Genomic DNA, 13,320 nt, shown 5'->3' with positions numbered 1-13,320 from the left:
ATAATCTGCCTTCCAGTTCTCTACTCCAGAGATATGGACTGCCAATATAATTGGCATGTCCCTCTGCCCAGGATAGTATATAGTTCAACTCCTTCAGAGCTGAAAAACTCCTTCAGAACTGAACTCCTGGTACCACCTTGTTGGTGGTATATAGGCCACTGCCCTCCGGCTTTCACACTGGAGCGGTGCGCTGGCAGGACGGTGAAGAAAGTCCTGCCAGCCGCATCTTTGGAGCGATGAAGGAGCGCTGTATTCACTGCTCCTAAACCCCTCCTACCCATTGAAATCAATGGGGCAGCGCAGCTATACCGCCGGCAAAGCGCTTTGCCGGCGGTTTTAACCATTTTTTAGCTGCTAGCTGGGGTTAAAACCACCCCGCTATTGGCCGCACACCGGCAATAAAACGACAGTAAAGCGACGTCAAAAATAACAGAGCTTTACTGCCAACGCCCGCACCGCCCCAGTGTGAAAAGGGCCTTAGGCTTAAGCATGCCCGAGGAGATAAGCACATTGGATAATCCAGGGCTTTTCTTCCTCTGTTCCAAGCCAACAAGATGTCTTGTTGTAAGGGCCTGGAATGGAACTGGGCATAGGGCACTGCCTCGAAGGAGGATACCATGCTCGCTAGAAGACTCATACAGAGCCGAATGGAGGGTTGTCTGGTGCCCCTTATCTGACGCACCTCATCCTTTAGGGCACAGATCCTTATGGGTTGCAAGAATACTCTTTACACATAGATAGGCACGTGTAAATATGCATCCTTTATAGTGATGGAGTCTAGAAAGTCTCCCTTCTGGAGTGAGGTTACTACTGAGCGGGCAGACTCCATCCAAAAGGACTGTATCAATAGATACTTGTTCAGGGACCTTAGGTCCAAAATGTTTGGTTTCTGAACCGTAAACAGGTTTGAGTAAAACCCTGTGCCCCTTTTGAATACAGGAACCTCTACAATCACTCCTTGATGCACTAGATGATGTAGTGCATGAAACAATACGTTTCTTTTTTGAGGATCCGAGGCAACGCTGGATCTTAGAAACCTGAGGGGGAACGCCCCCGTAACTCCAGATTGTAACCGTGAGATATAATTGAGGTGACCCACTCATCCTGAATTGTTGTTTTCCACAAAGTGCAGCAGTCTTTCCCCCACCCGATGCAGTGGGGACTTTCCCTCAAAAGGAGAGCTTGATGCTGAGTTTAGAAGAATTTTGGACCCAGGACCTTTTCTGGCCCTGCGGCTTGCCCCTGGCCTTGGCGTCCTGTTGGCGGTAGAACCGCCCTGACGCTGAGACATTTGAGGAAGCAGTTCCTGGGTTTTTAAACGAGGGACGTTTTGTGCTTTTCTTCATAGGAAGTAGAGAATTCTTCACTTTGGAAATCTTTTGGATATATTTGTCCAGGTGATCACCGTATAAACGTTCCCCATGAAACGGGAAACCTGCCAATAACTTTTTACAAGGAAACTCGGCTGACCAGTTCTTAAGCCTTACAAGTCTGCGCATATGTACAGACAAGAGAGCCAGATGAGAAACCTGCTGTATTGAATCCTATAAAGCATCAACAGCAAAACACAGAGCTCAAGGAATTTCTGTCTTACTTTCAGGCAGATCATCCTCCTGGTTAGGCCTATCAGGCCGTTTGACCTGATCCTTTATAGACTGGCAAATATCAATTGCTGCAACAGCTGGCTGAATAGCTGAACTGGTCAAAGAAAAAGAAGCCTTTAATAATAACTACAATTTCTTGTCAAAAGGGTCTTATCGGACAAGTTAAGTTCTTGTTTAAGGAAGAGACTGCTGCATCTACGACTGGCATGCTTCATTTTTTTCATCCATGGGATAGAAAAGGGAAAACCTTTTAGGAGGCAAAAAAGTCCTGTCAGGATATTCCCAATCAGCATACAACAGGGGGTGTAGCACTAGGGATACAACTAGGTTCACCAGGAACTACTGACGACATAGGTGTGCCCACCTCAGAAGGGAGATCCTTTAATAGGGCTCACCAAGCCTCTATGCAACAATCCTGCTAAACACCTTTAGCCTGCCAAGCAAAACCTGGTGACTCACTTGACCAGGGTAAGGAAAAATGAACCGCTGCAAGTGCCTGTCCCACAGCTGCCCTCTGGAACCACCACATGCTTGGCCTACACAGCTTAAATAACCTGGGTGTGTGCCAGAATGTTCTGTGTGTGTGTGTGTGTACATATGTGCGTGGTCCTGGCGAAGGGGCATGACTGTATTTGGGTATGATGCAAATCTTCATGTGCAAAGATAAAGGCTATGGCACATGTGTCTGGCGAACCCCTGTGCACCATGGCCACCAAACAAACACACTGCTGAGGCCAGCGGCACTCTTGCAAACGCATGTGCGCCATGGTGAACCAAAGAGAAATGACCCACTGTCCTGCACCATCATACAGGTAAAAGACAACCAGACACAAGCAAAAAAGGTACACTTCGCAAACACCTATAGATAGCCCAAAACTCCCCCATATGGTCACCGCACACAGATGTCCAGCTTTTAGCTAGCTTGACTGATTGTTACAATCACTGGGACACCCCACAATAATAAAATAAAGGGGTTACACTTACCCGTCCAGGCGCAGGGCCAGGTTCACAGCGGGTTCCTGTCACTTGGACCTTCAAGGACTAGGTACCCTTTTCATGTTTAGGGTCCACTCCCTTGGACCTGTGTAGCACCCTGCAGGAAATGCCTTAGCGATGTAGTGTCCAGGATTTCCACTCCGCAGGGTTCAGTGCCTGGAGACCACATTACAGGCAAAACCTTGCAGGATCTTGAGTCTTCTTTGCAAGGCTTGGGTACCATTTAGCTAGGCATAAAAGCCTGTGTCAAATGGATCCGATCGGTCAATCGTTTGATTTATTGTGGAACCGTTTGTGGGACTAGAGACCCGGAGCTCAGGGAGCTCAAACAAACCGTGCTATCTACCTAGCAGACACTGGTAAAAAGTACTTCCTGTATGGGAGGGGTTATATAGGGGATCATTTCCTGTCTGTAGACCTTTGGTCTACCAGTGCCCATTCACCTAATGATGAAGTATAACCCAGCAAGTAATTAATATCAGCCTGACTCTGTGTCCCATGATATATGAAAAAGAAATTGAGTACACCCCTAAGTGAAAATGGCCAAATTGAGCCCAAAGTGTCAATATTTTGTGTGGCCATCATTATTTTCCAGCAATGCCTTAACCCTCTTGGGCATGGAGTTCACCAGAGCTTCTCAGGTTACCACTGCAGTCCTCTTCCACTCCTCCATGATTACATCACAGAACTGGTGGATTTTAGAGACCTTGCGCTCCTCCACCTTCCATTTGAAGGTGCCTCACAGATGCTCAATAGGGTTTAGGTCTGGAGACCTACTTGGCCAGTCCATCACCTTTACCCTTAGCGTCTTTAGCAAGGCAGTGGTCGTCTTGGATGTGTGTTTGGGGTCATTATGTTGGAATACTGCCCTGCAGCCCAGTCTCCAAAGGGAGGGGATCATGCTCTACTTTAGTATGTCACAGTACATGTTGGCATTCATGGTTCCCTCAACGAACTGTAGCTCCCCAGTTCCGGCAACACTCATGCAGCCCCAGACACACTTGTCTTTGTACCCCTCACCTGTTTGCTGCAACACGCGCTTAACACCATCTGAACCAAATATGTTTATCTTGGTCTCATCAGACCACAGGACATGGTTCCATGTCCTTAGTCTGCTTGTCTTCAGCAAACTGTTTGCAGGCTTTCTTGTGCATCATCTCTAGAAGAGGCTTCCTTCTGCGACAACAGCTTTGCAGACCAATTTGATGCAGTGGGCAGAGCATGGTCTGAGCACTGACAGGCTGACCTCCCCACCCCTTTAACTTCTACAGCAATTCTGGCAGGATTCACCTGTGTATTTCCCAAAGAAAATCTCTGGATATGACGCTGAGCACGTGTACTCAACTTCTTTGATCAACCGTGGCGAGGCCTGTTCTGAGTGGAACCTGTCCTGTTGAACCACTGAATGGTCTTGGCCACTGTGCTGCAGCTCAGTTTTAGGGTCTTGGCAATCTTCTTATAGCCTAGGCAATCTTTATGTAGAGCAACAATTATTTTTTCTAGAATCTCAGATAGTTCTTTGCCATGAGGTGCCATGTTGAACATTCAGTGACCAGTATGATTGAGTGAAATCAATAACACCAAATTGTACACACCTGCTCCCCATTCACACCCGAGACCTTGTAATACTAAATAGTCACATGACACCGGGGAGGGAAAATGGCTAATTGAGCCCAATTTGGACATTTTCACTAAGGGGTGTACTCACTTTTGTTGCCAGTGGTTTAGACATTAATGGCTGTGTGTTGAGTTATTTTGAGGGGACAACAATTTTTCAGTGTTATACGAGCTGTACACTCACTACTTTACATTGTAGCAAAGTGTAATTTCTTTAGTGTTGTCACATGAAAAGCTTTAAAAGGTGTACGCACTTTTGTGGGATACTGTATGTAAGGGTTTACAACTACTTGTGCATACAGGGGAATTGTTTTAGCTGTCAAAGACAGCAACAGATCATGCTCTTAACGTCTACTACAACAACACAGCTTATTCAAAATTCAACAACACTCCCCTAGCCTGCTGATTGGTAAATCAAGAATGGCAGAACAGTGAGGTCACCACTTTATCCACTCTGCTTCTTTCTACTCTTTTCTCTCTTCACTTTTTCTTTGCATTTTCCCTGTCAGCACAGCTGCATGCATCAGAGCCCAACTGACTACCAATGCTTGCACCCCCTCCGGCAGCCTGTTGTAAATTGCCATTACTTATTTATTTATGTGTTCTATTCAATGAATGCCATTAAATGGTAAAATTGCCTTGGTTCCCAAATAGGTTTATGTGCATTCATCTCCACTGTATAGTTTTCAGCACGAAAGAACAAAACAGTCAAGGTTCAGTACCTTAGAATCATATCTGAAAATGATTATATACCAACTAAACAGACTTACTGCATATTCTGTGTCTGACTTAGCTGTCACAGGTAACTGGTGTTATTGATTGGAATAGATGCTATACTGTACTTTCTAAGTCAAGGGGGGCAATTTAGATCACATTTTCTTATAAACAAGAGGAAAGTTTAAACTGGAACTTTAGACAGAAATTTAAAGCGGGGTTCCACCCTAAAGTGGAACTTCCGCTCATCGGAACCCTCCCCCCCTCCGGTGTCACATTTGGCACCTTTCAGGGGGGTGCAGATACCTGTCTTAGCCCCTGTACACACGGTCGGAGATTTCGACAACCAAATCCATCGGATTTTCTCCGTCGGATCTTGTCTGAAACTGTTGCATACACACGGTCGGACTAAGTTGTCGAAAAATCTGATCTTTCAGAACGCGATGACGTAATTTTGTTACGATGGGACTACATTCAGGCTAGTAGCCAACAGCTTTGATGTAGGAATTTGATCTGAGCATGCGTGGCACTTGGTTCGATCAAAATTCGCTACACATGATCGGAGTATGTCCGACCGGCCCAGTTGGTCTGGAAATATTTCCAACATGTTGGAAAATTGGGTCCGACGGATATTCCCGACGGAATCAGTCCGATGCATACCACACACAGTCGGATTATCCGACGACACGGTCCGATAGGACATATTCCGACGGATTCTCCGACCGTGTGTACAAGGGCTAAGACAGGTATTTGCACCCACTTCCGGGCATAGACTCCCACGGGAGTCTATGCCGTTTCCTGTCCCGCCACACTGTCTGCTGGGACACACACGGGTCCCAGAGACAACGCGGACCATTCCTAGTGCGCTGCGCGACTCGCACATGCGCAGTAGGGAACCGGGAAGTCACAACGCTTCCCTTCCTGATTCCCTCACCTAGAATGGCGGTGGCATCGCTGGACCCTGGGATAGGTGAGTGTTTATTTATTAAAAGTCAGCAGCTGTAGTATTTATAGCTGCTGGCTTTTAATATTTTTTTGGTAGATGGAATCCCTCTTTAAGTTCTGCTAGATCACTTCATGCTGACCCTTTATGCAGGTATAGCTTTGTAAAACATTACAAATAAGTGCGTGTACTGTTTAAAATCCAGTAATACACTGTCTCACCCTGCTATGCACATGCCCAGTTGCTCTCCATTTTTGCCATTGTGTCGAAAATCTGAGCTGATCTGCTGACGACCTAAGATTTACAGCTGCTCAGGTGCTCTAGGCTTCAGCAAAATGGCAGCCTCCAGCAAGAAGAAGGCAATTTATGGCAGCATAATTATTAATGTGAAATTATTTTATATCAAGTTGTTATAGGTAAAATTCCGCTTTAAAGTAAAGCTGGCCATACATGGATCAAAAATGTTTTGATTCAGTAGGAATTTACTGAATTTCGATCCAGAACTGTTCATGAGAAGTCAATCGATAGATTAATTTTTCATGAATAGGAACGGTAATAGATGGATCGAAATTCAGTCCTACTAGAAGGGGAGTCCCACTCATTTACTGGTGCTACTTCACTGTCCAATCACAGGCTGGGAGCAGTGAGGTGACTGGGCTAAATAGCTTAACTGCAGCAAAGAACTGTCAGGTCAGTAAGGCAGTGCTGTCCGACAAGGATGTGTAAATCTCAGGTCTGGCTGGACAAAGTAAACAAGTCCTTTGAAAGTTAAATCAGCTCCTAAATATGTACCAATGTGTTCTTAGCTATTTGCCCAATGTATTGCTGTACAAAATTTGACTTTGTATTCCAACCCTTACCTTCTCTCAGTGTTTTGAAAATTATGCAATTTTACATAGAGGCAAGGCTGATCTCACAGTAAGTTTACTAATGCAATATATGGATATCTCTACCATAAAATATATTTATCTGTACTCATTCTCAAAGCTAGCACATGTCACAAGAGGAATATGTTGCCTCAGGCTGGTCTAGAACAATCTTTCATAGAAGATATGCTTTATTTTACCCAACCGCTACACCATGAAGACTATCAGCTTAATATTGAAGTGGCAATGTACAAATAAAGTTAAGGATTACCCTTAGGCACTTTCATAAAGGAAACATGGGATAGGTCAGTAATGATAAAAATAAAATATACATCTCCATCTGGCTTTCAGTCCTTACAGAATTGTGTAAAAATTACCGTTTTTGATGTTCTCAAGATAGCCAAACTTTGGCCCAGTGACTATATGTATCCTGAGTCGAGGTCCTAAAGTTACAGAGTCTAGGGGCAGCAAGTCACGTGATGACAAAGAAATTCGCCCTCCTTCTTCCACCTGCACATTAGATCAGATACAGTCAAAAAATAGATCAACATGCTTTCCCAGCTTTAAATACCACAACATAAGAATAAGACTTTTACCAAGATGTGAGAGGTGAAATGAAAGGTGGCTTTCTATTATATGAGCCATTCTGCGTGTAAAATAAGACTAGGGAAAAGCCTGAGCTATGGATCATCAGTCACAGAGAATGAAGTATAATCTTGTCAAGTAGTATTACTAGCACAGAATAATTTAAAGGCTAAATGAAGTAGGGACAACATTCTATCAAGCTAAATCAGAAGTTAAAGGGAATGTACATACTTTGGTTCAGATATAGATTTATAAGAGATCAGCTCGATATAATAATGTTATTAATACATGTTAATGTTTTAAAAAAACCTTGTTTCAATATACAAACCAAATGTGCTCATTATATATGCAGCCTCTACTCCCATCCTTGCAGTGCTGGTTATGGTTTACTGCTCCTCCTCACAAAGCAAGACCATAAGTCTGCTGACTCATGAAATACAATGACACCCCTATATGACTGATATCTTGAGACTGATTTACTAAATGAGTTGAGAATCTTCACATAATAAATTGTGTTAAAACATAGGGGTCAGTTATACTGGCTCATAGCTGCTAACAATTTTCCTATAATAGCGATCACCTAAAAAACTGTTTCTTCTTCATAGTATGGCCATAAAGAGCCATTTAATATGCTCAAAAGCCCTTCAGTTTGCTAGAAAGGGAGTCAAAGCAGCACTATAAAAATAATCAACTAAGTCAGTGAGAAAGATAGCAGAAAGTTCCTCGGTGTTAGACGCATATTTTTGTGGTCACCCTTATTGACTAGAATCTATGTTGTACTTTAGACACTATGGTGACCAGGGGCGGACTGACTATTCGGGCTCTCGAGCGCTGCCCGAGGGCCCATGGCTAGTAGGGGGCCCCATGAGATGCTCCTGGCAGAGAGAAGATCAGGCTCTGTGCCTAGCAGAGGCAAGCTGGTGGCTGGCTGCAGCTGTCATGACTGATCTCAGTCAAGCAGACAGTGCAGCTCCCCTCCCCCTCACTTTCCAAACTAATGAAAGAGGAGGGAGGATCAATCTACTCCACCCCCGCCCATATCCCTCTGTTTCCACTCACACTGCAACCCCAGTTGTACAGCCAGTGCCTGTAAAGAAGATTGTGTGGGCGGGCTTAGCAGCAAATACACAGAGAATTCAGAGATCGGCCTTGTGAGTGAGAACTGTGACTGGGTGTGGGCTGTGGATGCCGCCAAGTTTGGGACCGCCTTCTGTCTACATGACATGGTACAAAGGTGAGTCATTATCACAGTGCTGGAGGGAAGCACATAAACAAAACTTCACACATCTGATTTTGCATTAGAAAAGGGGTATTGTGTTGATAGGATAACAGTGCTGGGGGATAAAGTATCTAGGGTTTATGGGGGGGTGAAAACAGTGGTGAGGGGGGATCTTGCATAGTCATAGTGCTAAAGGTATCAGGAGCATAGAGGGGTCACAGTGAGGGGGGGAATATTGGGTGGAGGGTCACAATGCAGGGGGGTGTCAGGGAATAATGGGTAGAGGGGTCATATTGCTGGGAATATCTGTGAGGTAGAGAGGTGATAGTGCAGGGGGTATCTGGGGTGTAGAGGGGTCCCAATGCATGGGTTTTAGGGGGGGTGGGTAGAGGGGTCACGGTAAAGGGTATGGGGGGCATGGGTAGAGGGGTCACAGTGTGTAGGAGTATCTTTGTGGATCAGAGATAATGGGTAGAGGGGACACAGTGCTGGGGATATCTGAGGTAGAGAAGTGACAGTGCAGAGGGTATCTGAGGTGTAAAGGAGTCACAATGCATGGGTATCGAGCCGAGAATGAATAGAAAGGTCACAGTGAGGGGGGGGGGGGTGGATAGAGGGGTCACAGTGAGAAGGGATAGATAGAGGGGACACAGTGCGGGGGGTCTCGGGGGGCATGGGTAGAGGGGTCACGGTGAAGGGGTATCAAAGGGAGAATGAGTAGAAGGGTCACAGTGCAGGGTAAGATAAGATCAGGAGGTATAAAGTATGGGGGGTGTCATGGGGGAATAATGAGCAGAGGGGTCAGTCCTTGCTACTTCTTGGCAAAGCAATCTGTGGTGGATCGCTTGGCAGAGATACTTCATGGGAGGCGATATGTTGCCTCTTTGCAGCCTCTTTTAACTCTATAAATACCCCACCACCATGGTGCAATCACGTGCATTTTGTAGGACAGTTGCAGTGTGGCTTTGAAGAGTGAGTGAGAATTCAATGATAACTTAAATGGATCGCATTAAGAGGAGGTACTTTTCTGTTTAAGATGTGCTGTGCCATGTGTACAGCCATGAGCAGCTGTGTACCATTCTTCTGGTAAGTGGTTGGGGAGCATAAACCACGGCTCAACTGCCTGCTTTTACCACCCCCTGGCCGCCTATGTGAATGAGTCCTAAAGCAATGGGGAAGAGTGGAGACATTGTATAAATGTGATCCATGCCTTGATGTAACCTTGGTTGTGCAGAATGTAATTTTCTGTTACGTTTGAGTGTGGACAGGGAAACAGGGGGCCCCATGAACTTCTGTCTCCCGAGGACCCCATGAGTTGTCAGTCCACCACTGATGGGGACTATTTAAAAATCATTTACTGTGTGAATACCTCGAGCATTCACATGGCCATCACAAATAATCGCCATAATGTGTTTATTTCCTATGATCGTCAGCTCCATCTAATGGCCATAATGTGGTATTTTCATAAAATATTTCAAATTGGGAAACTACTATATTATAGGGCACTAGTTGTAGCTGATGATCATAAAGAACAAACATACTAGACTCTTTAGGGCAATTAGGCATTAGCACAGCTAATTTATTTTATAAGTAGACCCCTATGCCTCGAACCAGGAAAAATCTTATTGTGAATAACCTCTTGCAAGAGCTGCCCTGGTAAACCGCCCTGTTTTATGGTGGTTAAAGTCTGCAATATTAAGTATTCTTATAAATTTGTCTTATGCATACCTTCAGGGCACTAATGGAACTCTGCTCTCTAGAACTGATCATAGGAAGACTTCTTTCAGCAGCTGTAATAATAACAGTAAAGATCTGATTGTCCAGACGGTCATTGTCTGCATTGTAGACAGTGAAATGGAAGAAGTCTGTAAGTGCCTGGTCATCTGTTTCTGTTATCGTAGAATACCTAGATCAGATAGAGAAGAACAATGTTAATGGAGATCAAAGACCCTCTAAGCCCTTGTACACACGGTCGGAGATTCCGTCGGAATGTTTCCTATCGGACCGTTTTGTCGGATATTCCGACTGTGTGTGGTCTGCATCGGACTGTTTCCGTCAGGGAATATCAGTCGGACCCAATTTTCCAACATGTTGGAAATATTTCCCGACCAACTGGGCCGGTCGGACATACTCCGATCATGTGTAGCGAATTTTGATCGAACCAAGTGCCACACATGCTCAGATCAAATTCCTACATCAAAGCTATTGGCTACTAGCCTGAATGTAGTCCCATCGCAACAAAATTACATCATCACGTTCTGAAAGATCGGATTTTTCGACAACTTAGTCCGACCGTGTGTATGCAACAGTTTCGGACAAGATCCGACGGACAAAATCCGACGGACAAAATCCGATGGATTTGGTTGTTGAAATCTCCGACCGTGTGTACAGGGGCTAAGACAGGTATCCGACGGACCAATTTTTCCAACTAAATTTTTCCGACAAAATGCTCCGATCGGACATACTCTGATCATGTGTAGCCTACTCCGACGGACAAGGTGCCACGCATGCTCAGATCAAATTCCTAGACCAAAGCTATTGGCTACTAGCCTGAACGTAGTCCCGTCCTAACGAAATAACGTCATCACGTTATGTACAATCGGATTTTCCGACAACTTAGTCCGACCGTGTGTATGCAACATCACTTCCGGACCTCTTCCGGAATTAATCCGTCGGAATTACTCTGACGGATTTGGTTTTTTGGAATCTCCGACCGTGTGTACAAGGGCTTAGACAGATGAAACATTTCATCTACATAATATGCATTGCATCTATTTCTAATAAAATAATTATACATTTGGGCTGTAATGATTTGGTATAAGGCACTTTTTGCAACAATAAATATGCAGTCCAAGGGAGAATAAGGGGTTAAAGAGGAAGTAAACCCTGATGAGTTTACTTCCTCTTTTTTTCCCTGCAAAGGTAAAGCATAATGGACTACTATGCATCGCATAGTAGCCCATTATGTGTCACTTACCTGACACAGGAGCCAGCGAAGTCGCCGCTGTCCCCTGTAGTCCGCCGCATCCATCTTGCTTGTGGCGTCTCGCAGCTCCGCCGAATGACAGCGGTGAAGCCGCGATGACGTCACTCCCGCGCATGCGCACGGGAGTGGCGTCTCGCAGCTCCGCCGCTGTCATTCGGCAAAGCCGCGATGACGTCACTCCCGCGCATGCGCACGGGAGTCGACAAATGCGGCAGCTCCATTCTTGGAACTGCCGCGTTTAGTGCGCCTGCTCGCCGCTGTCTACGGCGCATGCGCCGTAGACAGCGGCGAGCAGGCGCACTAAACGCGGCAGTTCCAAGAATGGAGCTGCCGCATTTGTCGACTCCCGTGCGCATGCGCGGGAGTGACGTCATCGCGGCTTTGCCGAATGACAGCGGCGGAGCTGCGAGACGCCACTCCCGTGCGCATGCGCGGGAGTGACGTCATCGCGGCTTCGCCGCTGTCATTCGGCGGAGCTGCGAGACGCCACAAGCAAGATGGATGCGGCGGACTACAGGGGACAGCGGCGACTTCGCTGGCTCCTGTGTCAGGTAAGTGACACATAATGGGCTACTATGCGATGCATAGTAGCCCAGCCGTAGACAGCGGTGCCTGTTTTCGGGCAAATATCTCCTAAACCATATAGGTTTAGGAGATATTTCTTGGACCTACAGGTAAGCCTTAATCTAGGCTTACCTGTAGGTCAAAGTGGTTTGTAAGGGTTTACTTCCTCTTTAAGTAGATTAGAGGTTAAGGTAAGGTTAAAATGGTTGTAAACCTCTGACATAAAATAGGAACAGAGCATATCCTTTTTAGTGTTTACTTGTCTCAATTCAGAGCACTAAGTGGTTGATTTACGTAAGGCAAATAGACTGTGCACTTTGCAAAGTGTAGTTGCACACTGCAAGAGCAGTTGCTCCAGAACTTAGTAAATGAGCAGAAGCTCTACTGACTTCCATCAGCCAATTTGTGGTGCAAAAGTGCAAGTAAAAATGCTGTGTTTTTTTTTTCTTGCACGTGAATGGGTATTCTTTGCAAAGGGAATCATTACCTCATTTACTGAGCTCTGGAGCAACTGCACTTGCAGAGTGCAATTGCACTTTGCAAAGTGTACAGTCTATTTGCCTTTAGTAAATCAACCTCTAAGTGTAAGTTATGTCCACTACCACATTTCTCTGCTATCTACATAAGTCACGTTTGACAAGTTTTCCTGACACCAAGGGATTAAAAGCTATCAGGGGAGGGAGTTCCAGCACACAGCCTGTGATTGACAGCCTCAGCTCTGTTCATGTGTGCTGTGTGAAGGAGTGTGTGTCCTTTCCCTCCAATCAGCTCTCACTGAGCTCTGCAGATTGTAACTTCAGATTCAAGCCCCCTACATTTTTAAAATTTAGACAAGCTGTAAAAAATCTTCACATTGAATGGCTGTAGAGGAGACTGCAGATAAACAGTTACAACATATGTAGGATGATTGTTTCATCTCTGTGTATCACCTCAGGCCAGTCACTTCACTGAGTATATGTAAGGCATTACAACCACTTTAAGTGTTAAAGTCAATCTGGCATGGGCTCAAACGTTTATAAGGTAAAGTCGGCCATACACTTTTGCATCAGGAACATTTGTGCAATTTCCAAATCATTAGTGGAGCCAAATTGACATTCATTTTCAACTACAGTATGAGAAAATTGGAAGGAGCAGGATATTTTTTTCTAGAATGAATGCATTTCTAACAGTGAATGTGGTTTTGGGGAAATTACATTCATTCCAAAATTGATTGATAAAAGCAAAGG

At 45.2% G+C, this 13,320-nt stretch overlaps 1 protein-coding gene across 1 annotated transcript in view; it reads right to left on the bottom strand.

Annotated features, from left to right (window-relative positions):
- The window catches only part of FRAS1 (Fraser extracellular matrix complex subunit 1), a 708,831-nt gene that overhangs the window by 144,244 nt on the left and 551,267 nt on the right, over positions 1–13,320 (bottom strand). The window contains exons 40-41 of the mRNA XM_077476089.1: positions 10,273–10,450; positions 7,118–7,250 (exon numbers count right to left, since the gene is read on the bottom strand). Of these exons, the coding sequence (XP_077332215.1) occupies positions 7,118–7,250; positions 10,273–10,450 (311 nt within the window). The remainder of the gene's footprint in view (positions 1–7,117; positions 7,251–10,272; positions 10,451–13,320) is intronic.

Source organism: Lithobates pipiens, unplaced genomic scaffold (genome assembly GCF_037356315.1).
Source record: "Lithobates pipiens isolate NorthernLeopardFrog02 unplaced genomic scaffold, aLitPip1_a1.2 Scaffold_13, whole genome shotgun sequence".
Lineage (NCBI taxonomy): Eukaryota > Metazoa > Chordata > Amphibia > Anura > Ranidae > Lithobates > Lithobates pipiens.
Note: the sequence above shows the minus strand (reverse complement) of the source record. Positions and strands in the feature narration are given on the sequence as shown.